The 26,773-nt window shown below is 39.2% G+C and overlaps 1 protein-coding gene across 9 annotated transcripts in view; it reads right to left on the bottom strand.

Moving 5' to 3' along the window:
* CFAP20DC (CFAP20 domain containing) overlaps positions 1-26,773 on the bottom strand; it is a 401,527-nt gene that overhangs the window by 372,551 nt on the left and 2,203 nt on the right. For 4 of the 9 annotated variants that reach the window (XM_066351160.1, XM_066351167.1, XM_066351164.1 and 1 more), the window contains exons 2-4: positions 26,224-26,313; positions 23,311-23,404; positions 6,348-6,420 (exon numbers count right to left, since the gene is read on the bottom strand). In XM_066351160.1, the coding sequence (XP_066207257.1) occupies positions 6,348-6,420; positions 23,311-23,404; positions 26,224-26,313 (257 nt within the window). Of the gene's footprint in view, positions 1-6,347; positions 6,421-22,566; positions 22,601-23,310; positions 23,405-26,223; positions 26,314-26,773 lie in introns of those variants that run through there. The other 5 variants (XM_066351161.1, XM_066351162.1, XM_066351166.1 and 2 more) reach the window with 5 other exon arrangements.

Genomic DNA, 26,773 nt, shown 5'->3' with positions numbered 1-26,773 from the left:
GTTAGTAAGTAGGTCTATAATCTCTGGCAAATCCCTTCACTTTTCTGGACTTCATTGTCCTCAAATGGTAAAACATAAGCAGTAATTATGATTACCATACAGCAGCAATTCTCAAACTTTTTGAAGTCAGGGCGCATTTAAAATCCTACAAACAATTGTAGGCACACTATATACAAATTTCTGAGAAATATGTTATAATAATTAAGTCCAATATTAAGTAAAAAAATATGAAGTCCAAACGTGCTTTTATGGTAATTAAAATAAATATGGCAAAATTAAATTTATTCTGACATTAAAAAATATTTTTATGTTACATTTCTTGAGTTATGCTTTTTAGAATTCGTAAAAAAGAGGGATTAAAAAATAAGAAAATGACAAAAAAGTTATCTTTTTATATAAATAGATACATTCTCAGTAAGATTTAGTAAATTCGGCAGGTCCCAGTGCGAATGTGTTAAGTTTTTTCATTCTTGTGTTTATGAGAAACATGAGCCTGATGTGTCCTAGCGATTTCTTCAATGTTTGGACATATATTTGAAGGCAAACTTTCACTTCTTCATCGATACATTGAAGAATTCTTCTCTTTTTGCTCTTAATTGTGTTGAGTGCAGAAAACCCCACCATACATATCATCTTAACTTTACACCAAACAAAGGATAGAAGAAACTTGCCTCCAGTCTTTCCAGGAACATGGGGGTAGTGTAAACTGTAAACAATCCAGCATCACAGCTTAACAGCCTTTTGCAACCTAATCAGGCAAGTGGGGTAGGGGGGTGGGTAGAATGTCAGCTTACAGCCAATTCCCCACACCTCTGTCCCCCAAAAATCTAAACTCCAAAACCCTGTTGGTTTTTTGGTCCCCAACAGGCACATATTTCTCTGGAATACCATAGGGCACACCTGGAAATCTTCTAGGGTATACCAGTGCGCCCTGACGCACATTTTGAGAACCACTGCCATACAGGTTTGCTTTAAGGATTAACTGAAATAAAGTAATTCAAAGTGCTTAAAGTGAATCCTGGTATAGAGTAAGTGCTTAATAAATGTTAGCCACTATACTTTACATTAATTTTCTCATTAAATTCTCACTGACACTTCTTTTTTTTTTTTTTTTTTTTTTTTTTTCATTTTTCTGAAGCTGGAAACGGGGGAGAGACAGTCAGACAGACTCCCGCATGCGCCCGACCGGGATCCACCCGGCACGCCCACCATGGGGCGACGCTCTGCCCACCAGGGGGCGATGCTCTGCCCATCCTGGGCATCGCCATATTGCGACCAGAGCCACTCTAGCGCCTGGGGCAGAGGCCACAGAGCCATCCCCAGCGCCCGGGCCATCTTTGCTCCAATGGAGCCTTGGCTGCGGGAGGGGAAGAGAGAAACAGAGAGGAAAGTGGGGTAGAGGGGTGGAGAAGCAAATGGGTGCTTCTCCTGTGTGCCCTGGCCGGGAATCGAACCGGGTCCTCCGCACGCTAGGCCGACGCTCTACCGCTGAGCCAACCGGCCAGGGCCTCACTGACACTTCTATGAGGTATGTATTATTACCCTCATCCATAGTTAAGGTGAGTTAAACAATTTGCCCAATGTCCCACAGAGGTAAAACAGGATCTGACACTCTATCTGTCTAAGTTCAAGCCTGTGCACTTACTTCTCCCTAATACTTCACATTTCCCATAGGTCTTGCTCTGATATCATCATATCATTTATCAAGGTGTATTTTTTTTTTCAAGGTGTATTTAAATTCTTTTTTTTTTTTTTGTGGCAGAGATAGAGAAAGTCAGAGAGAGAGAGACAGATAGAGACAGACAGATAGGAACGGAGAGATGAGAAACATCAATTCTTCGTTGCAGCTCCTTAGCTGTTCGTTGATTGCTTTCTCATATGTGCCTTGACGGGGGGGGGGGGGGGGGGGGCTACAGTAGACCGAGTGACTCCTTGCTCGAGCCAGCAACCTTGGGCTCAAGCTGGTGAGCTTTGCTCAAACCAGATGAGCCGGCGCTCAAGCTGGCGACCTCGGGGTCTTAAACCTGGGTCCTCTGCATCCCAGTCCGACATTCTATCCACTGCGCCACTGCCTGGTCAGGCTAAATTGTCTTTCAACTGATCTTTCACCATCAGAGTAAACTATATGAGGACAGAAACTGGGTCCTGTATATTCATTTCAGTCCGTTAGTCCTCTCCAGCCCACTCATTCAGATTCAGAGCTTCTGTGAGAGGCATTGTTGGGAGCTAAGATATCATGCCAGGTAAACAGCCAGGGTCCTAGTCTTCATGGAGCTTAGTCTACTCAAAAAGACAGATAATCAAGTAAAAATATAACTATAAATTGTATAGTTGCAATAAAAGAGAGGAGCTAGGGGTTAGAAAAGAGCGTAAGAGATGAAACTCATTTAGTTAAGGAAAAATCAAAGAAGATCTCTCTAAAGGAGGGACACAAGCTGTGATGAGAAGCTGAGTAGAAGTTGGCAAAGAAATGGGGACCTACCCTGGCCAATTGGCTCAGTGGTAGAGTGTCGGCCCGGTGTGTGAAAGTCCTGAGTTCGATTCCTGGCTAGGGCACACAGGAGAAGTGCCTACCTGCTTCTCTACCCTTCCCCCTCTCCATCCTCTCTTCCCCTCCCACAGCCAAGGCTCCATTGGAGCAAAGTTGGCCTGGGTGCTGACAGCCCCATGACCTCTGCCTCAGGTGCTAGAATGGCTCTGGCTGCAAAGGAGCAATGCCCCAGATGGGCAGAGCATCACCCCCTGGTGGGCATGCCGGTGGATCCTGGTTGGGTGCATGCGGACTCTCTCTGACTGCCTCCATGCTTCTAAGTATGGAAAAATACAAAAATATTAAAAAAAGAAAAGACGAAATGGGGATCTAGACTACTTGTGCATAGGACTTTAAGAAGAGACCTCAGCTGTTGTGCAAGGAAAGGAATGCCAGCATGCTGAGAGGAGCCAGCATGGCTGAACATGGTGAGTGCAGGGCAGAGTGGAATGAGATGACAAGGGAGGTGAATGACTAAAGCACATGGAAGTATCAAGGATTTGGGAGTTTATTTTTGGTACAATGGAAATTAGTTGTTTTTTATTTATTTTTTGTTGACTGATTTTCCTAGAGGGAGAAGAAAGAAAGAGAAATATCATTTGTGTTCCACTTGTTCATGCATTCACAGGTTGAGTCTTGTATGTGCCCTGACCAGGGATTGAACCTGCAACCTTGGCACGCTGGGATGATGCACTAGCCAAATGAGCACCTGGCCAAGGTTACAATTGTATTTTCAAAAGATTACTGTAGCTGTAATGTGGAGACCAGACTGGAATAGGACAAGAGGAGAATCTGGAAAATCCACAGAGATTCTCTAAGAGTAGATCAAGGGAAACATGATGGTGGTTTGGGACTAGGAGGGTAGCAGTAAGGATGGGGAGAAGTATACAGATTCAAGGTCCACTGACTCCCTCATGTCTAACACACTGCCTGACAATAACAGGAACGCAATCATTTATTGACTTACTGATGCTTCAAGCATGGTTGTTGCTGATTCTAGGGCATCCACTAACCCCAGACACATGACCTCACCCTGGGCAGTACAATCACCAGGGCACAGGAGAGACATGAGAAGATATTGGAGAAATTGTTATTAAATCCATAAACCAGCTGGCAGGACTCCAGTTATGAAAACCTCTTGAGGTATTAATGTATCTTTGTAAAACAAAATGCCTCTCCAACTCTGACAATGAAAAATTTTAGAAGCCAGACACCTTTCTGCTCTGTGACTTTCCAAGCTTGTGAGAGAAATGTATTATTTAAAATAGCCTGGAGGTATGCTGCTGGAAATACAGTAGAACACTAAGGGTGCTGAATAAAAGCCCTTTCATTTAAGAGAAAAAATAAGCTGTAGTTAGACAAACTAGACCTATTATTCTACTTCCTTCTTTGTAAAAACATGGTCTCTGTCATTACTTCGTAAAACAAAATAAATTTGATTATTAGCAACAAATTCAAATGGAGAGTTAATATATTTTCTTATAATCTGGTAAATTCACAATGTCAGGACAAAGAATGTCTTCCCTATGTTACTTAATAATTTTGACCTTGTGTCTATCAGATATTTATATTGCTAAAACTATAAAACTAAAACCATCTTGGGAAATCCAAATGTGCATGTGAACATGAAAACAAGAGAATCTATGAGTAGTCAACTGCATTCAAAAACTATAATCATTAATCCCATCATCTCTGAAACCAGTTTCCCATCCTTAAACAGACCAACAGCATTAATACTAGGGTAACAAAGAAGTCAGAGTTAACTTATGACAGCTGCTTTCTTGCTATGACTAAGTTCAATTTAAGATACCTATTAATTCCTTAGTACTTAAAGCTTTAATTATTATTAAATTAGTTAAAACAGTATAGTGCTTAGGCTATGGTGATGAGCTCAAGTGTTTGGGGACACAAATAAAGCTTAATTTGTTATGGAAAAAACCTTTTGTATCCACAAAAGATTCAGCCAAGGTCTTCCACAGCTTTTATCAAAAAGTCACCCACCAGTGCCCCAATCACTGCTTCTTATGAATCTCAAAGTATAAGTGTTAGAGAGCAGGAAAATAGAAGGGACTGAACTGGATTTCTACTCAAGGAGCTTAACAAGCTTAAAAAATTTAATTTGCGAAGATCTTCCATTTGTTAGAAAACCATTTTCCCTACATTAAAAATAAAGCTTGACTTGGTAGTCTTTGCATACTTAGAATGAATTTAGGGTCACCAAAATTCTCTCTGCAGAACCAGAAGATACATAAGAGCATCAAAAAATGTTTTGTTCCTATTACTGTAAGAAACATTTTAAAGATTCTGGTAACCACTGCAGACGATAATAGGAAATCTTAAACATTCACTGAAGTTTAAAGTTGAACAAAACAAAAGCACAAATTGCTCCATGTATCCTTTATCACTCTAGAAAGCAAGATCGTAAATTCTTAGTGAAAATATTTCATTAACATCTGTAAAAATTGTTAATATTCTAATTCACATAAACAAAGAGAAATAAATGTATAACCTCAAATTTATTTTATTGCCATTTTATTAAGGAACCACCTGCTTTCTCTTCGTTTGTACCAGTGTAACTAGTACAAAATTACCTTCATTTATTCCAGCAGGGAAAGTAAAAGCTTAAGCTTGGACCTTGGACAGCTACTAATGACAAAAAAAAAATTAGAAAATAGCATAACCTAAATGTAACCTTGTAATGAAAGTATACAAATTTAAAGAGTATAGCAAAAGTAGGTTTACAGTTGTGAGTACTTAAAACAGTTTAGCTTGTATTATTTATTATTGTATTATTTTCCATACGAACTGTAAACCTACTTTTGCCCTACCCTGTATTAATTAAAACTTAATATTCAATTCTATATGAGTGTACAAATCAAATGTTTTCATTCTTAGAACTTTCTCAGATAACAAATAGCACAACTGAGTAAAAGTTGTATATTCTCATTTCTGCTAAATAATCTGTGCATAGAAAGGTCACTTAAAATATAGTATAAGTTGTCTATAAGTAAACAGAAAGGACCAATATTTCTGAACTTCACAACATTAAAAAGATATATTTCAATTATTTTTAAACCAAACATAGTTCTAAAGAGCAGACAGTACAAAACATAATTACATTACCCCTCATTGGAACCAAAATCTCAAACTTTTGGATTATTTATTTCTTTAAGTTACAGGCTATTTATTGCCAAATTCATGATCCTTTGATATTTTCTTAAACAGATGAAATTTGCTTCCTTCCCCTACATAAATTCCAGACTGTAGTGATATCAAAGAAATCTGATTAAATTAGTTTAATTACTTTATGTCAACTTGATATGTCACTGCTCCTTAATGCAAAAACTACTACTTGTAGCCCTGGCAGTAGAGCATCAGCCCAGCATGTGGAGGTTCCAGGTTCGATTCCCAGTCAGGGCACACAGGAGAAGTGCCCGTCTGCTTCTCCACCCCTCCCCCTCTCCTTCCTCTCTGTCTTTCTCTTCCCCTTCCACAGCCAAGGATCCACTGGAGCAAAGTTGGCCCGGGTGCTGAGGATGGCTCCATGGCCTCTGCCTAAAGTGCTAGAATGGCTCTGATTGCAGCAGAGCAATGCCCAGAGGGGCCGAGCATTGCCCCCGGTGAGCATGCCGGGTGGATCCCAGTTGGGCTCATGTAGGAGTCTGTCTGCCTGCCTCCCCATCCCTTGCTTCTCACTTTGGAAAAATACAAAAAAATAAAAATAAACCGCCACTTATAATTAATGACTATTCCTATTGCTTTAATTGACCAAATGTCTAAATATAAAAAACATTGAAAGAAGCTCTGTGTATCTTACAGCAATTCAGTGGAGAAGTCTCGTCCCAGGGGTATGTAAATCTGAAGTACAAGAAACCTCTGGATCAGTCCAACTAGAATGAGAGGGGAAAAATACACATTCACATGTCTAGACCAGTTAGTTATATGTGCGTATAAACAAACACAAAGGCCATCAACAAGCGTACTTTTAGTACTTCAGCATAATATAGAACTATAATAGCAGCCCATGAGTTACAACTTCATTATGGAAGCAAAAAAAATGATGAAAATCAAATCAAACTCTAACAACAAATGTTGCCTCTTAGAAGTCCCAGCTGTGGGCTTGGTGAAAATTTTATGAAAATTTTTAAAATAATTTTTATTTACCATTTTTAAATATTTAAAGTAATTTTTATTTACTAATTTTAATAGGCTGTGAAAGAATATATTCAATAGAGACATATAAAATTGAACTATAGAATTCCCATCAAGGCAGCCATAAAGGCATGTGGCAATTATTTTTATTCATTGACAGCTTTAACTGTACTAAACAAGTTAATAAAAAAAATTGGATCAAGAAAAGCAATTCTAACAACTACAGCTGAAGGTCTGATGAGCCATATCTAGTTTATCTGTTTTTAAATATGCTGTCCACATTGAGACGCACAGAGGAATACATTTTCATTTATAATACTTTTTGTTAATTTAACAAACTTTTAATTAATCTAATGCTCAAAATTAAGAACTGTGATTTTTCTTCCACATCACCAGCTTAACATTGATTAAAAATATTTGGAGAAAAAACAATCCCTTGGCACTTTTGATAGGTAAAGTCTGCAACTGCTGCAAAAATCAATTAATTTCATATTACCTCTTTAGATTCATTCATTTAATTCCTTTCCTCTTAGGTTTTGAACTTTTGCTTAATCTCTCAATTATGATGATCTTTTTTTTTTTTTTTGCCTCACTTTAGCAAAGTTATTTATTTTTCTTATTTTTCTTTTTTTTTATTTATTCATTTTTAGAGAGGAGAGAGAAAGGGCTAGAGAGAGACAGAGACAGAGAGAGAGAAGGGGGGAGGAGCTGGAAGCATCAACTCCCATATGTGCCTTGACCAGGCAAGCCCAGGGTTTCGAACCGGCGACCTCAGCATTTCCAGGTCGACGCTTTATCCACTGCACCACCATAGGTCAGGCTATTTTTATTTTTTGTGACAGAGACAGAGAGACACAGATAGAGACAGACAAGAAGGGAGAGAGATGAGAAGCATCAATTCCTCATTGTGGCACCTTAGTTGTTCATTGATTGCTTTCTCATATGTGCCTTGACCGGCGGGCTGCAGCTGACCAAGTGACCCCTTGCTCAAGCCAGCGACCTTGGGTTCAAGCTGGTGAGCCTTTCTCAAACCAGATGAGACTATGCTCAAGCTGGGGACGTTGGGGTTTCAAATTTGGGTCCTCCGCTTCCCAGTCCGACGCTGTATCCATTGCGCCACCGCCTGCTCAGGCAATTATGATGCTCTTAATGGATGTTTTAGTATCATTACTTTCCAAAATACACCTTTTAGGAACTTTGTTCCTGATGTGGGACTTTGGGTAGGATATGGAAATTCTTTATTTATCTGATGTTTCCTACAAATCTAATAGTATAGGATAAAAGAAAGCAACTAGTCTAAAATATGTTATTTTCTATTTATTCTGACTTAGCTTAACAAATATAAGTGTTTTAAAGTAATAATACATGCTTAAAAAATTTATCAGACTTTCTGGTTTATAAATACTTTGGTAAATTATTTAACAGCATTCCTAAACAACTTAAACAGTTCCTATATTTCACCTGAAATTTAGTTTGATCAAATGTATTTAATATTTTCAAATCAAACATACAAGGATAACTATTGCTTAAAACAGTAAGCTTATAAACTGCTCAAGAGAGCCATCCATAAGTAAGCAATATAATAAAAATAGAAAATAAACAGGATCTGATCTTAGAAAATTTTCTAGGAATCAGAGTCAACCATATTTATGGAAAAAGCCAGTGAGGCAACAAGACTGGACTACAAAACCAAAATATGATACCAAAATGGGCTGACTTAAATAACCCAGTTAATCAATCTCTCTGTTGCATCTTCCAATGATTGGCCCAATGGTACTTTTCTACTGCACAATGGCCCCTGTATATAAAGTTGAGAGAGCACCAGGATAAATGAAATGCATTCTTTACAACAGGTCCCTAATTTATGTCCCTAATCTCACTGAATCAGCACTGTTCTCTTTAAACACAAAGAGCAACACATACAGGGCATTTTAGTATGAACATTTTTAGATATGAAACACACTTGTCCTTAAAAAAGAAACCTTTGTAATTCAACTTTCTTACATATAGAAGCCCTAGTTTCCAGAAGGATTCACTTCTAAGATTAAAAGAAGTATAACAATACTATATAGAGATGACCTGACAAAGAAAAAAATCTTTAATAACGTCTGACATACATTGATCCTGTGCGTCAGAAAAGCTATACTCTAATAATTTTTCCAGTGGCCTAGTAAATTCAAATGGACTCTTCATGTCTACATTATATTTTTAATCACTGTAAGTAATGCTGAATGTGGAACTACTGTTAGTAAAAAGTAGTTCCACATAAAATTTAAAAGTTTTGTCTTTTTACTAAACTATGCAGGTTTCTGCAGTTTTATCATCTGTTCTCTGCCTGAGGCAAACTATTTCTATTTTTAGGGGGTTGGGTCCCTTTTCTTCTGCTTATTTTGAAACAAATTTAACTGGTAAAATACCAGGAGATGTTTAAACAGTGGTTTTACAGTAGTTTTATTATAGAAAATGACAGTTGTACATCTCATATACATTTACCAGTGTTACACTGTCCAATAAGCTGGGACTAGTCATCCTTTATGAGTAACCTGGTAAATCATGACTCATAATATTTCACTAGTTACCATCACAGCCCTGGTACAAACAGCACACTAACCTGCACCTCTTCACTTCAATACGGACATCAGGAAAAAATATACCTTCATTATGGGTTATTCCATATTCTTTGGCAAATCAGAAAAGCTGGCTGGGCCCTATTACATTTCATGTGTAAAACTGGGTCAATAATTTCAAGTTACAAATTAGAAGACTGTTTATATAAATTAGATTATCCAATAAATATTTATTGGGCATCTACTATGTGGAACACTCAGAGTTGAAGTTTTTATAGTGAATCAGACAGACATAGTCTCTTCCCTCTTAGAATTTAAAGTCTAGTTCAATGGAGAAGGTCAGGGTGCTATGAAACCATATAATCCATCCTGGGTCACTGGAGCGAAAAGGATGATGAGTGAAGGTTTTCTTGAAGAAATAACATTGGAATTCAGCTGGGAAGAATAAGCAGGGGTTGACTGAGTAAGGAAGATGGGGACAGGGGAGAGTAACAAATTTCACAGGGAGACGGAATAGTTCATCATGCAATGAAAAAGGCCATAGAGTAAGTAAACTAAGACGCCTAAAGGGCATATAGGAAAAACAGAAGGGGAAAAGCAGCAGGAAATAAGTCAGCAAATAGCTAGGAACTCAATCATTCAAGGCCTTGAAGGACACAGTTCAGCCCCAAAACAATATGAAGCCACTCATATATTCATTAATTTAGTCAAGAAAGATTTACTGGATGTCCTCTATGTGCCAGGCACTGTTCTAGGTGAACAAAATAGGTTAAATTTCTGTGCTGGTGGCAGTTACTTTCTAGAACTGATGAAAAAAACAGTAAGATAAGTAAGTAGCATGTTAAATGGCAGTAAGAGCTATTGGAAAAAGTACAGCAGGTAGAAGGGATCAAATGTGCAGGGACAGTCTAAGCACAGGTCAAGGTTAAGGCCTGAGGAAAGGGAGAGCGTGCGCCATGTAGCTCTGTGGAAAAGGAAGCTCTGGGCAGAAGGTACAGCTTGTGCATAGGTACTAAGGTACTAGGCTATGTTTGAAAACAGCAAACACCTACATGATTATAGGAAAGGGAACAAGAGAAAGAGTAATAGGAGATAAGGTCTGACAGTGAGGAGGGCACCAACTACAGAATCCTGCAGATGTTTATTTTTTACTGAGAGAGACAGGACACATTCAGTGGAGTGTGTATGCTGTATCACTCTTACAAGTATCACTCTAGCCACTAACTTGACAATAGGAGGCAAGGCACAAGGAGGCCAATTAGGAGACTACTGCAATACTACAAGCATAAGATATGGCTCAGACAAGGGTGGCAACATTGGAGGTGGTAAGAAGTAGCAGTCAGAGAATGACTCTAACTTAAACATAGACTCAACAAAATCTTCCTCATGGACTGAATGAAGAGATAGAAAATCAGGCTTATTTAAGAATTTTTGGGTTGAGCAATTGAAATGACAAGTTGCTAACAACTGAGATGGGCTGTCTGCTGGAGGAGGAGGAGAAATTTCTAGAGTAAATCTGTCCAAGTAGAATGTAAAGTAAGCAACTGAAAATACCACACATCAGGAGTTGGAAATAGAAGTCTGAGCTGGAAACATGAGCTGGAGTAAGATAGAGATTGTATAAACCAGGGAGTACATGTAGACAGAGGGTAAAGGACTAGGTCCAGGTGCACTGCAACATTCAGTTGGGTTAGAGAGAAGAGGAAGAATCTGAAAGGAAACTAAGGAACACCAGTGAATCAGGGAGAAAACTAGGAGTGGGCATCCTGGAAGATGAATGAAGAAAATATATCAAAGAGGCCCAGGGTGTCAACCTAGTCAAATGCTGCTGTTTTACTAAGCAAGAAGAGGTTGAGAACTGGCCACTGGGTTCAGAAATACAGAGATGACTAGTGACTCGAACAAGAGCATTGTAAGTAGAGCGGTAAGGTCAAAGCCACTGAAGGGTTTTAAACAGAAGAAGTCTTAATGAGATTTATTTAAAAAAGAGTATCAAAGTGGAGGCAGGGGAAGTTTTGGGGGAACCTCATAAAGATGATTTCATCCTCCAGAGTACCTGAAACTTAGATTAACACAGGGCTTCAGGGATGCTGATCCCAAGAAATACCACTGGGTTCAGATGTCACAGGCAGAGAAAAAAAATGGTTGCAAAGATGAGCCTTCAAATAGAAAGTCCTGGAACAGACCATTCAAATGATAGATGTTTACGTGTGACAGAGCTGCTTCTCTTATGGGCAACTCTACAGAACATGTCCCAGGCTAAAGAGCAGCATGAGTTCATTTATCCAGCTAACAATTTACTCAAGTCTCATTATCAGGACAAACTGGTTATATCTAGAAATTATAACCTAAATTGTTATAGTGTCTTTATGTAACAAATTTAACAAACTTATTAAACACCAACTATACATGATTCACTAAGGCAGGGGGGTACACAACAGATGATGCAAGATTCCTGTACTGGAGAAGTGCACAATCTGATATCACTTTATTTGATAAGATGCTATGTAAAAAAAAACAAAAAAACACCTGACATATTTAGAGATGTTCAAATGTAATTCAGAAATACTCTTATTCAACGTGAAAAAATAAACATACTCAATTTCATTATTAAACTCTCTCCAGAAGCACCTAATATAGCAGGAAATGCATAATGGGGTACCTAATGTCAAATTTACATAAATAAAGTAGACGTTTACTCTTAAAATAGAAACACATAATGGTAACTGAAGTAAATTTAGAAATGTTAATTGAACGCCAATTCTCTATTCAAGGTATGCCATTTAATTTAAATTTAACTATAACAACTTCACACAGAAGGTCATTTTATACAAGCAAAAATAACTATAAAGCTGTTATCAAAAATTACAAATAATTAATCATAAAGATTGCAAAAACTGTTTCATTTGTTATAGTGTTGCATATGCTACAGATGAGCTAGATTAGTTTTTAATTACAGGGCATTGTACAAGAAACACATTAAAAAATTCCTCTGTTTCTTCCAATTAAAACTATCATCTTCCTTCTGTTAATTTATTTATTTATTTTTTGTGTGTGTGTATTTTTCCGAAGTTAGAAGTGGGGAGGCAATCATACAGACTCCCACATAAGCCCAACCAGGATCCACCTGGCATGCCCACCAGGGGGCGATGCTCTGCCCCTCTGGGGTGTTGCTCCATTGCTGCCAGAGCCATTCTAGCCCCTGAGGTGGAGGCCATGGAGCCATCCTCAGCCCCCAGGGCCAACTTTGCTCCAATGGAGCCTTGGCTGTGGGAGGGAAAGAAAGAGATAGAGAGGAAAGAGAAGGGGAAGGGTAGAGAAGCAGATGGGCACTTCTCCTGTGTGCCCTGGCCAGGAATCAAACCCAGGACTTCCACACTCCAGGCTGACACTCAACAACTGAGCCAACCAGCCAGGGCCTCATCTTCGCATTTATAAAGCAATTATAATACATTAAAAATGTTTTTTAGATAAAAGTAGGAAAAGGAAGCTTGTCTTTAGTCACTAGACCTTTGGTAGAGGAGAAATATTTTTCAGAGCCAACTGAGAAAGGCTCCTAGAAGTGATCTGATTTTGTCAATAACAAGGTCATATCCACAGATACTTAGGGCTTCACATGGAAGTATGGGCCAGCAATAAGAAGAAAACAAAAGAACATTGGATTAGATTAAGTCATGTTCCTGCAAATCAAATGCATTTATCTTATAAAGTCAATATCCTTAAAAAAAGATGTACCATGTTTCCTATAAAAAGAGTAACCTACATTTCAGATACATGTCCCTGGCTCATCTTATTTCATCCCATTTATATGTATAAATTTTTGTGAGAATGAAAATAATTCTGCTATTAAAAAATCAGGAACTATGAGGAAATCATAATTTTTAAAATTATGATTTTTAGGAGGAGACAAGATGGCGCTGGAGTAGGTGGACGTACCAACATCTACCTCCCAGAACCAAAGTGGATTACAAACTAATTTTATGAACTATCATCTGGAAAAACCAACTTTGGACTAAACTAAGAGGACTCTTCAACCAAGGAACGCTGAGGAAGCCACACAGAGACTGGTAGGAAAAGTGGAAACGCGGAGAGGGCTGCCCAGCTCCCCGGAGCGAATGGCAACAGGGAGAGACTCACGTGGCGGAAAGTGAGTTTAGCAGAGGGGGAAGGGTCATGAGCCCCAGGAACAAAGCCCCAGCCTACAGGCCCAGAGCCCAGAAGAGGCATAAGGACAGTATTTAGCTGGAAACAAGTCAGGATACTGTTTTTGAGAAAGAGTCTGATTTCTCAGACCCAGGATCCTTCTTAAAGGGACTGCGCAGAACATCTCTCTCATAATCACCCACCCGGGGCTCCTGGGGACGGGGGAAGAGAGGAGAGGACCAGAGTAACAGGAAGAGAGTGTAATCTAGGAGGCACAGGGAGAAACATTTTGGGAGATAGCCACCCTAACCCCTGGGACGAGTCACTCCCCAAAGCTGAAGTGAATATTTCCCCCAAAAACAGCAATACCAGCAAAGGGAAGTAGGAGAGCAGCCAAACAAGCTCTACCATGGCACTCAGAGCAGAGTCGCATAGAAGGAGGGAGCTTTTGGGTCTACAGTAGTGAGTCTTAGGGTCCGAGCTGCAACGCCCCCACCCATGTGGCTGAGGGCGCGCCCGAGGGTGGGCGGCAGTGTGAGACAAAAGCGCGGTTCTGCTGGCAGGGGTGGAAGCCAGCTGGCTACCACTCGGCTCAGATGAGAGCTCAATCTTGCCCAGCTGGGGAGAAGGGGGCGTGCAAAAGCAGTCAAGCTCAGCTTCCGGCAGCCTGTAATCCAGCCTGTGGGAAAAGGGCGGGAACCCCGGAAAGGGTGAAGACCAGCCCCTGAGCAAGGGCAGAGGAGCACAGCCTTGCCCCGCCCATGCAACCCAGGCTTGTGGTCTGACTTGGTAGCCATATCCTCCTGTGGGGGTGGAGCCAAAAGCCCAGAAGAGGCGGAGTTCCACTACTGAGCTGAGCTTGGGAACGCAGTCCTGCCCGGTGGTAGAGCCAAGGCTAACAGCCGTTCCTCAAGTGGGCTCCTCCTGCAAGGGCAGGGCAAAAGCCTGGAAACAGGCAGAGACCCGCAGCTGAGCAAAGGTGCTCGCCAGTGCCCTCAGGACTGAGCATAACGTCACACACGGGGGCGGGGCAAAGGCCTAGGCCACCAACGCTTGTGCACCCGAGCACATGATCACAGCCACTCCCGTGAAGAGAAAATGTGGAGGCAGAGAAATACAACACAAATAAACCAAGAGAAATCCCCAGAAAAGGACCTAAGTGAATCAGATATAACCAAATTACCAGATACAGAGTTTAAAAGTACAATTGTTAGGATGCTCAAAGATATCAGAACAACCATAGACGGCCATTACAAAAACCTAAATAAAGAGATAACAAATATAAAAAAGGACATTGAAATAATAAAAAAGAATCAGTCAGAAATGACAAATACAATATCTGAAATAAAGAATACAATGGAAGGAATTAAAAGCAGGATGGATGAAGCAGAGAATCGAATCAGTGAGTTAGAGGACACAATAAATAAAGGCACAGAAGCAGAGCAGAAAAAAGAAAAGAGACTCAAAAAGTCTGAGGAAACTCTAAGAGAGCTCTGTGACAACATGAAGAGAAATAACATCCTCATCATAGGGGTTCCTGAAGAAGAAGAGAAAGAACAAGGGATAGAGACTTTGTTCAAACATATTATAGCGGAAAACTTCCCCCAATTAAGGCAGGAAAACATTTCACATGTTCAGGAAGCACAGAGAACTCCATTAAGGAGAAACCCAAAGAAACCAACAACAAGACATATCATAATTAAATTACCAAAGCTAAATGATAAAGAAAAAATATTAAAAGCTGCTAGAGAAAAAAAGACTATCACCTACAAAGGAGCTCCCATAAGGATGACTTCTGACTTCTCAACAGAAACACTTGAGGCCAGAAGGGAATGGCAAGAAATATTCAAAGTAATGCAGAACAAGAACCTACAACCAAGACTACTTTATCCAGCAAGGCTATCATTTAAAATTGAAGGAGAAATAAAAAGCTTTACAGACAAAAAAAAAAACTGAAGGAATTCACTGCAACCAAACCAAGGCTGCAAGAAATACTAAGGGACCTGTTGTAAACAGATCAAAGGAAAAAAAGAATATAGCAAAAGAGGAATAGAGTTTCAAAGAAAAAAAATGGCAATAAACAATTACATATCAGTAATAACCTTAAATGTTAATGGATTAAATGATCTGATCAAGAGACATAGGGTAGCTGCGTGGATAAGAAAACAGGACCCATACATATACTGTCTACAAGAGACACACCTTAAATCAAAAGATGCACACAGACTGAAGATAAAAGGATGGAAAAAAATATTTCACACAAATGGAAATGAAAAAAAAGCTGAGGAAGCAATACTTATATCAGACAAAATAAACTTTAAAACCAAGACCATAGTTAGAGATAAAGAAGGTCACTACATAATGATAAAGGGAGAAATCCAAAAGGAAGATATAACCTTTATAAATATCTACGTACCTAATATAGGAGCACCTAAACATAAAAAACAGACTTTGATGAACTGAAAGGGCGAGATCAACAGCAATACTATAATAGTAGGGGATTTCAATACCCCATTAACATCATTAGATAGATCCTCAAGAAAGAAAATCAACAAAGAAACAGCACACTTAAAGGACACACTAGATCAACTCGATTTAATAGATATCTTCAGAACCTTTCACCCTAAAACAGCAGAATATACATTCTTTTCAAGCGCTCATGGTACATTCTCTAGAATAGACCACATGTTAGGGCACAAAAGCGGGCTCAACAAATTTAAGAAGATTGAAATCATATCAAGCACTTTCTCTAATCACAATGACATTAAACTAGAAATCAACCACAATAGAAAAATTGAAAAACATTCAAACACTTGGAAACTAAATAGCACGTTATTAAATAATGAATGGGTTAACATTGAGATCAAAGAAGAAATTAAAAAATTCCTAGAAACAAACAATAATGAGCATACATCAACTCAAAATTTATGGGACACAGCAAAAGCAGTCCTGAGAGGGAAGTTTATAGCATTACAGCCATACCTCAAGAAGCTAGAAAAAGCTCAAATAAACAACTTAACCCTTTATCGAAAAGAACTAGAAAAAGAACAGCAAGTAAAGCCCAGACCTAGTAGAAGGAAGGAAATAATAAAGATCAGAGCAGAAATAAATGACATAGAGGCTAAAGAAACAATACAGAGGATCAATGAAACCAGGAGCTGGTTCCTTGAAAAGGTAAACAAGATCGATGAACCTTTAACGAGACTCACCAAGAAAAAAAGAGAGAGGACTCAAATAAATAAAATTAGAAATGAGAGTGGAGAAATAACAACTGACACAACAGAAATACAAATTATTTTAAGAAAATACTATGAAGAACTGTACGCCAAACAACTAGACAACCTAGATGAAATGGACAAATTCCTTGAATCATATAATCTTCCAAAAATCAATCTGGAAGAATCAGAAAACCTAAACAGACCAATTACAACAAATGAGATTCAAACAGCTATCAAAAAACTCCCAAAAAAGAAAAGTCCTGGGCCTGATGGCTTCACAAGTGAATTCTACCAAATATTCAAAGAAGAACTAACTCCTATCCTTCTCAAGCTATTTCAAAAAATTCAAGAGGAAGGAAGACTTCCAAGCTCCTTTTATGAGGCGAGCATAATTCTCATTCCAAAACCAGGCAAAGACAACACAAAAAAAGAAAATTATAGGCCAATATCCCTGATGAACTTAAATGCTAAAATCCTCAACAAAATATTAGCAAACCGGATCCAGCAATATATGAAAAAAATCATACACCATGATCAAGTGGGATTTATTCTTGGGAGGCAAGGCTGGTACAATATTCGCAAACCAATCAATGTGATTCATCACATAAACAAAAGAAAGGAGAAAAACCACATGATAATTTCAATAGATGCAGAAAAAGCATTTGATAAAGTCCAGCACCCATTCATGTTCAAAACTCTCAGCAAAGTGGGAATACAGGGAACATACCTCAACATGATAAAGGCCATATATGACAAACCCACAGCCAACATCATACTCAATGGGCAAAAATTAAAAGCAATCCCCATAATATCAGGAACAAGGCAGGGGTGCCCCCTTTCACCACTCTTATTCAACATAGTTCTGGAAGCCCTAGCCACAGCAATCAGACAAGAAAAAGAAATAAAAGGAATCCAAATTGGAAAAGAAGAAGTAAAACTATCATTATTTGCTGATGACATGATATTGTATATAGAAAACCCTAAAGTCTCAGTCAAAAAACTACTGTACCTGATAAATGAATTTGGCAAGGTGGCAGGATATAAAATCAATACTCAGAAATCAGAGGCATTTTTATACACTAATAATGAACTGTCAGAAAGAGAAATCAAGGAATCAATCCCCTTTACCATTGCAACCAAAAAAATAAAGTACCTAGGAATAAATCTAACCAAGGAGATTAAAGACTTGTACTCGGAAAATTATAAAACATTGATAAAAGAAATCAGGGAAGATACGAATAAGTGGAGGCATATACCGTGCTCATGGTTAGGAATAATAAGCATCATTAAAATGTCTATATTACCCAAAGCAATTTATAAATTCAATGCAATACCAATTAAAATACCGATGACTTACTTCAAATATATAGAACACATATTCCAAAAATTTATATGGAACCAAAAGAGAACACGAATAGGCTCAGCAATCTTGAAAAGAAAGAATAAAGCGGGAGGTATCACACTTCCGGATATCAAGTTATATTATAAAGCCACTGTACTCAAAACAGCATGGTATTGGCATAAGAACAGGCACATAGATCAATGGAACAGAACAGAGAACCCAGAAATAAACCCACAGTTCTATGGACAACGGATATTTGACAAAGGAGGTAAGGAAATACAATGGAGTAAAGACAGCCTCTTTAACAAATGATGTTGGGAAAATTGGACAGCTACCTGGAAAAAAATGAAACTAGACCACCAACTTACACCACTCACAAAAATAAACTCAAAATGGATAAAAGACTTAAATGTAGGCCGTGAAACCATAAGCATCTTAGAAGAAAACATAGGCAGTAAGCTCTCTGACATCTGTCGCAGCAATATATTTGCTGATTTGTCTCCACAGGCAAGTGAAATAAAAGACAGGATAAACAAATGGGACTATATCCAACTAAAAAGCTTTTGCACAGCTAAAGACAATAAGAACAGAATAAAAAGACAAACTACACAATGGGAGAATATATTTGAAATTGCGATAAGGGGTTAATAACCAAAATTTATAAAGAACTTGTAAAACTTAATACCAGGAAGACAAACAATCCAATCCAAAAATGGGCAAAATAAATGAATAGACACTTCTCCAAAGAGGACACACAGATGGCCAATAGGCATATGAAAAAATGTTCAACATCACTAATGATTAGAGAAATGCAAATTAAAACCACAATGAGATATCACCTCACACCAGTCAGAATGGCGCTCATCAATAAAACAACACAGAATAAGTGCTGGCGAGGATGTGGAGAAAAGGGAACCCTCCTGCACTGCTGGTGGGAATGCAGACTGGTGCAGCCTGTGGAAAACAGTATGGAGATTCCTCAAGAAATTAAAAATCGAACTGCCTTTACCCAGCTATACCACTTTTAGGAATATACCCCAAGAATACCATACCACTGTTTGAAAAGAAGAAATGCACCCCCATGTTTATGGCAGCATTGTTCACAATAGCAAAGATCTGGAAACAGCCCAAGTGTCCATCAGAGGACGAGTGGATTAAAAAGCTTTGGTATATATATACTATGGAATACTACTCAGCCATAAGAAATGATGACATAGGATCTTTTACAACAACATGGATGGGCCTTGATAACATTATACTGAGCGAAAGAAGTAAATCAGAAAAAACTAAGAACTATATGTTTCCATACATAGGTGGGACATAAAGATGAGACTCAGAGACATGGACAACAGTGTTGGGGGTACAGGGTGGGGGGAGGAGAAGGAGGGGGTTGGGGAGGGGAGGGGCACAAAGAGCATGGCTTTTCAGCATTTGCCATATTCCCCCTTTAATCTATAGACAGATAGCAAATATTTACTTATGATGTTTCCACTATAAAGACTGCTGTCTTAGGGACAAATGGTGATGAACTACAATATTTCAGCAGTTCCTCCTTCTTCAAAGACTTGTATGTCAACATAGAGCTCCATGTTTCATAGGACATACTCAAGCTCACTCCATGCTCCCTGGAGCTTTAACACAAGGGAATACCCTGGGTTTTTTTTGTTTTGTTTTGTTTTGTTTTTTGGTTGTATTTTTTCTTTTATTTATTTATTTTTTGTATTTTTCTGAGGATGGAAATGGGGAGGCAGTCAGACAGACTCCCGCATGCGCCTGACCGGGATCCACCTGGCATGCTTACCAGGGGGAATGCTCTGCCCATCTGGGGTGTTGCTGTGTTACAACCAGAGCCATTCTAGCAACTGGGGCGGAGGCCATGGGGCCATCCTTAGTGCCCGGGGTGGCTTTGCTCTGGTGGAGCCTTGCCTGCGGGAGGGGAAGTGAGAGATGGAGAGGAGGGAGAGGGGGAAGGGTGGAGAAGTAGATGGGCGCTTCTCCTGTGTGCTTTGGCCAGGAATCAAACCCGGGAATCCTGCACACCAGGCCAATTACTCCTACGGGTCTACCATATCATGCTTTTTACTTAAAAAAAAAAATTTACATTTCTTTTGAAGGCTGATGAACAGGAGACACCAAATCTTTTCCGCCTGCAAACCACTACCTTCTTTATTAGATCCAGCTAATAACACTGTTTTGTCTTTTTCCAAATAGCTCCAGATATATGGAAAAGATTTATATAGGCAGATGGGGATCCTCAAATCTCTCAGCGAGATCTTCTGAGCATGGATTTTAAGATAGCTAGAGGAAGAAAAAGCCCAATAGAGATCAGGGGAACTACCAGCTTTTAGGATACACCCTTAAAGGCTCCAATGCCCCAAAGGGGTCTCATAGGATGCCATCTGGGTCCTGCTTCAATAGTGGAAAGGAAGGTCATGGAGCTAAAGCCTCCCAGGCTTACATGCCTCTGCTGTGAGGAAACAGGGACACTGGAAGGTGGGCTTCCCCCTCACTCCTCTAAGGGAAGGTTCAGTCTCTTCCAGCCCTGCTCCAGCCACCTATGACCTAACCTTGCCCAGAAAGCTGGGGTTTGCCACTTAAGGCTGAAGGTGCCCAAGGCCGTCGGCCCCATCTATGACACACTGTGGACGAGCCTAGGGTATTTCTTCCAAGAAGCAGGTAAACTGATCTCATTTGCATAAGGGCCACTTAACTATGTTTTGCCTGAATAGTCAGGTTTTTTATTCTTCCCTCAAAGATCTCTGTTGTGGGTGTTGATAGTCCTATTTTCTGCTGCTTTGCTTAATATATAGTGTTTCCTTTATCCCTCCTACCTCAATGTCCCACTCATATTTCAGGCTGGGACCTATTCCTAATTTAGAGCTCTCTTTCCCCCTTTTGCCAACTTGTAATATGAATTTACCTTTGCCACCCAGCTTAGTGTATCCCAAGGTTCTCTTTACCATGCTACAGTCGCAGAGCTCCAGGGAAAAGCAACCTGGTCTCAACTCTCCAGGCAGAGGAGAACAGAAGCTCCATATCCACGCATGCTGCAAATGGCTTTTCCAGTCTACCTGAATCTTTACCAGCTAGAAGCAGCAGTCATTGGGACTTGGACATGAGCTGCAAAGTATAGAATTGTGACAATTCCAGTGCCATGCGGACTTTTCCTGTGTGGACTTTTCCTGGACTCCTGCTCCCTGTGACAGCTCCTAACAGACTGAACTGTGGTTGGGTTGCATTTTTCAGGGATTTGGCATGGTGATGGGGCCAATTTGGACTTAGTGAACATGTTAAGGTCACTACTCTTTTATGGATTCTTGCTGTATGGGCCAAGAGTTTGCTTAAAGGCTTTTAATCACTGTAAAAAAAATAGAAGACTGGATAAAGAAGATGAGGTACATATACACCATGGTATACTATTCAGCTAGAAGAAACGATGACATTGGATCACTTACAGCAGAATGGTGGAACCTTGATAACATTATGTGGAGTGAAATAAGCGAATCAGAAAAAAACAAGAACTGCAGGATTCCATACATTGGTGGGACATAAAAGCGAGACTAAGAGACATGGACAGGAGTGTGGTGGTTACGGGGGGAAGGGGGAGGGAAGGGGGGAGAGGGGAAAGGGGAGGGGAAGAAAAAAATAAAAATTAAAAAAAATTATGATTTTAGTAGTAAATTAAAAGCAAAGGGAAAAAAACAAACACAGCAGTGTGGGACTGCAGGAAAGAAAAGGGGTGGGTGAGGTGGAGGAGGGGAGAGGGGGATGGATGGTGATGGAGGGAGACTTGACTTGGAGTGGTGAGCATAATGTAATATACAGATGATGCTGTGGAACTGTATACCTGAAACCTGTATAATTTTATTAACCAATGTTACCACAGTGAATTCAATAAAAATATTTTTTAAATTATTTTAACAATGATTATTCCTTCTCTTTGAGGTCTATTTCTTATTTCATTTTAGAAACACTGGTAAAACCATTTTTAAATTAGTCATCTTCTATCTATTACTTGTACGGCTTGGTTTAATGTCTCAGACTTTTAAAATATTCATGTAGTAGCTTGAACTGGTACATAAAGCATAGAGTCCATGATTAGAAAACTGAATTAAAATACTAAGAACAGTCTTTTCATAGTACCTAGTATATATTAATAGTAGTATTCAATAAATTTTCTTAATGAATGAAGAAATACATAAATCATAAATGTAAAAAAATAACTGTTTATTTATATTTGTTAAATCACCTAAAATCTATCATTAAAACATAGGACAAAGGTGATGAAAATCTGATTAATCATTTTGAAAAATTATATTTCCTAAATCACATCAGTTTATGCAAAACCTAATTTGGTGGCAGAGCCTCAAATTTTAACCTCAGTTCTGCCAATAATTGGCTTCTCAACTTAAATTTAGGTGATCTCTCAGTTTCTTTTGCTTAAAATGCTGATCTTAACTTCCAAAGTAAATGAGAATTGAAATCTACTCTAACATTTTTAAAGGTATATAAGCTGATATGTCACAAAATTATGTATTGTACTTTACATAATTTTTTTTCTCACGAATTAGTTTCCTATCATTTAGGAATTCCTGAGTTTATTTCAAAGTTTACCTGATTTCTTGACAAGGACACAAACTCTGCTTATCTATAAGAGAGCAATAGTAAGGATGTGAGATGCTTAGAAAATCATAGGCACATAGTAAGTACTCAACAAAACACCATTACTATTACAATTAATGGCTATTAAATAATCCCCTAAATCTTCTTTAAAGTACTGCTAGATTTCTGGCCCTGGCTGGTTTGCTCAGTGGTACAGCATCAGCCTCGCCTGTGGATGTCTCAGGTTTGATTCCCAGTCAGGGCACACCAGAGAAGCGCCCATCTGCTTCTACATCCCTCCCCATTCGCTCTCTTTCTCTCTTCTCCTCCTGCAGCCAGTGGCTTGATTGGTTTGAGTGTACCAGCCCCGAGAACTGTGGGTGGCTCTGTGGAGCCTCCACCTCAAGTGCTAAGAATTGCTCAACTGTGAGCATAGCCCCAGATGGGCAGAGCATCAGCTGCAGATGGGGGTTGCCAGGTGGATCCCAGTCAAGGCTCATATGAAAGTCTGTCTCTCTATCTCCCCTTCTCTTACTTGGAGAAAAAACAAAACAAATATTGCTAGATTTCTAGTAAACAGTGAATCAGAATAGGTATTTTTAAAAGCTTGGCATAAGGTTATTCTCTAAATTTAAAAATCCTATCACTTCATGTCAATATATGCCACTAAAAGTTAAACTAGTGCCTGTGTATGAGACTAATAAGTGTAATTTTAAGCATCAATTGTTAAGCTTCAATATTTAAAATCTTACTTACGGATTTGCTTATTCTCCTTTGGTAACTGAATTTTGTTTGTTTGGCTGCTGCCTTCCAGGACAAACACAAAACTTTTAACTTCTCTATCAAACTCCTATAAAAAAATGAAAACAGTAGTGAAACTTATTTTATTTGGTTTCTATTCTAAAATTGGAGCGGAAAACTCACAGGAAACAAATCCCAGATTCAAATGACTTAAAAGTAGACTTAGTTCTTAATATTCTTTTGAGACTTGCTGGGAACTGGAATACAGAAGACACACTAATCCACTTGGCAAGTCCTCTATTATGTCAAGGTGCTCTTCCTCCAAATGAGAAAAAGTTCTCCAAGTGTAGGGATTCTCAAGTTACTAATTTGAGTTTCCAGAGTTTATTTACCCATCCTCTCCATTAATCTGTGTATTTCCGTCTAACAGCACAGGCTGAACATCATGTTCTGTTACAGTGCAATACATCATCTAACCTATGCTGTAACCAGTCTGAAAGGGCCTTAGTTTCTGGCCATGGCTCATACAGAATTAATCACTGTGTTATTTATTTATTTATTTTCACTAGTGCTCTCACTTAAAGTTCTATAATCTATATCATTTACTTAAAATCAGTACAAATTAAAGTGTTACAATTAAAGTGACCTAGAAAACTAAAGTTGGAGAAACAGGAAAAAATAAAACAACCTGGATATGAAAAACTTAATGTCAGAGTCCAATTTCCATGAGTAAAAGTGGTATGTAAATGGTTACTATTTTTTTTAATGGACCAAATTCTCAATCTTTGAGTATAAAGACCCCTTTGCTCAAATTAAAATATTTCACAGGCCTGACCAGGCGGTGGCGCAGTGGGTAGAGCATTGGACTGTGATGCAGAGGACCCAAGTTTGAAACCCTGAGGTCGCCGGCTTGATCCTAGGATTATGGACATGACCCCATGGTCGCTGGCTTGAGCCCAAAGGTCATTGGTTTGAGCCCAAGGTTGCTGGCTTGAGCAAGGGGTCACTGGCTCTGCTGTAGCCCCCCCACCCTCCAAGGCACACATGAGCATGAGAAAGCAATGAATGAAGAACTAAGGAGCCGCTACGAAGAATTAATGCTTCTTATCTCTCTCCCTTCCTGTCTGTCCCTATATGTCCCTCTCTCTATCTCTGTCTCTGTCTCTGTCTCTGTCACATACAAGAAAAGTTTCACAGCTACTCCCACTTTCCCATTTTGTACATGTTAATTCATGCATTGTAACTAGTGGCTGCTAAGAATTAAGTAACATGTAATAAATTTACATTATACCCACCACAATAGCAGCTCTTATGTATTTGAAATGAATATATCACTACATATACTGAGTATATTATTTATTCCATCCATTCACAAATTCAGCATATACTTAAAACTTTTCAACAGTTTTTCAAAATGTTCAATGTGGTCCAAAAGCCCCTACGTAGTCTGGTCTCTGCCTAGTTTTTCAAACCCCATCTCCTACCCTGCACTCTCTACTCTGTCTGCACCCTAGCCTTAGTAGCCTTCTAGCAGTTTCTTAAAAATCCTAAGTTCTCTCCTGAGACAAAGACGTAGCACATACTTTTCCATCTGCCTGAAATGCGCTGCTTCCCATCAGCCCCACCCAGTGCCTAGCTAGCTCTTAGCAATAAAATGTCATTCCCTTGGGAAGCCTTTCTTGATTTCCCTACCATATACCCTAACAGCATCATGTATCTCTCATTCATAGTAAAAGCTGTATAATGGTGAGCAAGTTGCTTACCTTCTCATGCCTCAGTTTTATCATCTATAAAAGGGACATAAAGGTACCTATCTCACAAGGCTATTGTACAAATTACATAACATATGTAATATACTTAATGCTGTGTTTGACAAACAGTACATACTCAATTAATAGTTTAAAAAAAATATCCTTAGAACAGAGTTCCTAGAAAGGCATTCTTTCTCTCAAGTGTACAAGAGAGAAGAGAAAGAGAAGACAGTGATGGATATAGGTTTCAGATCTGGTGCAGCAAGCTGAGGTAGTTTCATGAGGTTTTTTCCTCGTGAAATAAGGTGTGAGGTCTTCTGGTGAGTGAGTGAGGACCTGTGTGGGTAGGGATTAGGGATCCATACCCACAGTATCTTATCCTGAAGATACGGGAGAAAGAATTATTTTAGAAACTAAGCGAAGTTAGGAGAACTTTCTGGGCTGTTCAGGTTGAATTTATAGCATCCTCAATCTGAGAAGCTATAGATATTTTCTCCAAAGGTACCGAGAAACCCAGATACAGACAGATAACCGGGGATTCAGAAAGAGCTGGTGTTTGCTGGGCAGACATGATGAAAGAAGGAGCAGGCATTCAAGGTCTTCACTGGGCAGTGATTGAAATGGACTGCAGATTCCGGGCTGGAGAGTAAAGGAAGTGAAGACAGAGAAAATACACACATAAATGAAACTAAACACAGGGGAAAGAAGAATGGCCAATGGCCTTAGGTTGAAGAAGCGGGAGTAACTGGACAAGCAGCCTTAAGAACTGAAGAGTGGGGTCCAAGTGGGATGTCTTTGTGTCTCGCTTAGTAATTTCAGAGACCCTGCAGTTTGTGGTGTAAGGTAGAGGGTGGGACAGTGGGATTGGATGCTAAAGTAGAGAGGAAGAGGTCAGTAGAAATCAAGAAACTGAGAAGCTAAGGGTTTGGAGAGATTTTCCTCCCAGATACTGAAGTCACCTAAGACTACAGAAGGACTTAGTGTACAGAGAAGGGGCTGTGCCTACATCCTAAACTGAGGAGTGCCATCTGGGAGGACTGCAGCCAACTTGTCATGAAAGGATTTTGGAGTGAATGAAGAGGGAAAATAGTTCTGAAATCTGATCAAGCCCTTTTTGTTATAATCATCACTCTCATTTCTTGCCAGGTTTTAGGTTGCTCTAATTTCTTACACTTACTTTCCAAATCACAGATGGACTGCCAAGGATCTTCCATTTTGATCCAGGATTCTTTCCCTGAGCACTAAAGATTTCAACAGATGCACCTCCCTAAAAAACAAAAATGATATACTTAAAGTGAAAGACAATGCTAAGGAGAAGATACTCCCCACCACAGTCTACAACCACTCTTTAGGCTTCTGTTAGATAAGTAGATCTGGGAGACAAAATGTTCCCTGTTATTGCTCCTGCTTTAGACCTTGATAATATCTAGCCACAGTAGTTCTGATTTGAGTCACCTTGGATTTAAGGAGTTTTTTTACAGCATAATAAAAATAAATTGTGCCACACAAACCTTAGTCTCTCAGTGTGAGGTTCACTTATTTGACATCTTTAGATCATGCTTACAAAACATTGTATTCAACCCAGACTAATAAATTCTGATCATCTTTAGTTACAATCTTTTTAATCATACTGGCCCAAATTCCAATACCAGCTTTGCCATTTATTAACTAGCTGGCTTTGGAGTTATCTACCCTCTTGGTTCTTCATCTGTAAAATGGACTGTTGG

This window comes from Saccopteryx leptura, chromosome 10 (assembly GCF_036850995.1).
Source record: "Saccopteryx leptura isolate mSacLep1 chromosome 10, mSacLep1_pri_phased_curated, whole genome shotgun sequence".
Classification (NCBI taxonomy): Eukaryota; Metazoa; Chordata; class Mammalia; order Chiroptera; family Emballonuridae; genus Saccopteryx; species Saccopteryx leptura.
This window is presented reverse-complemented; position numbering and strand designations above follow the sequence as displayed.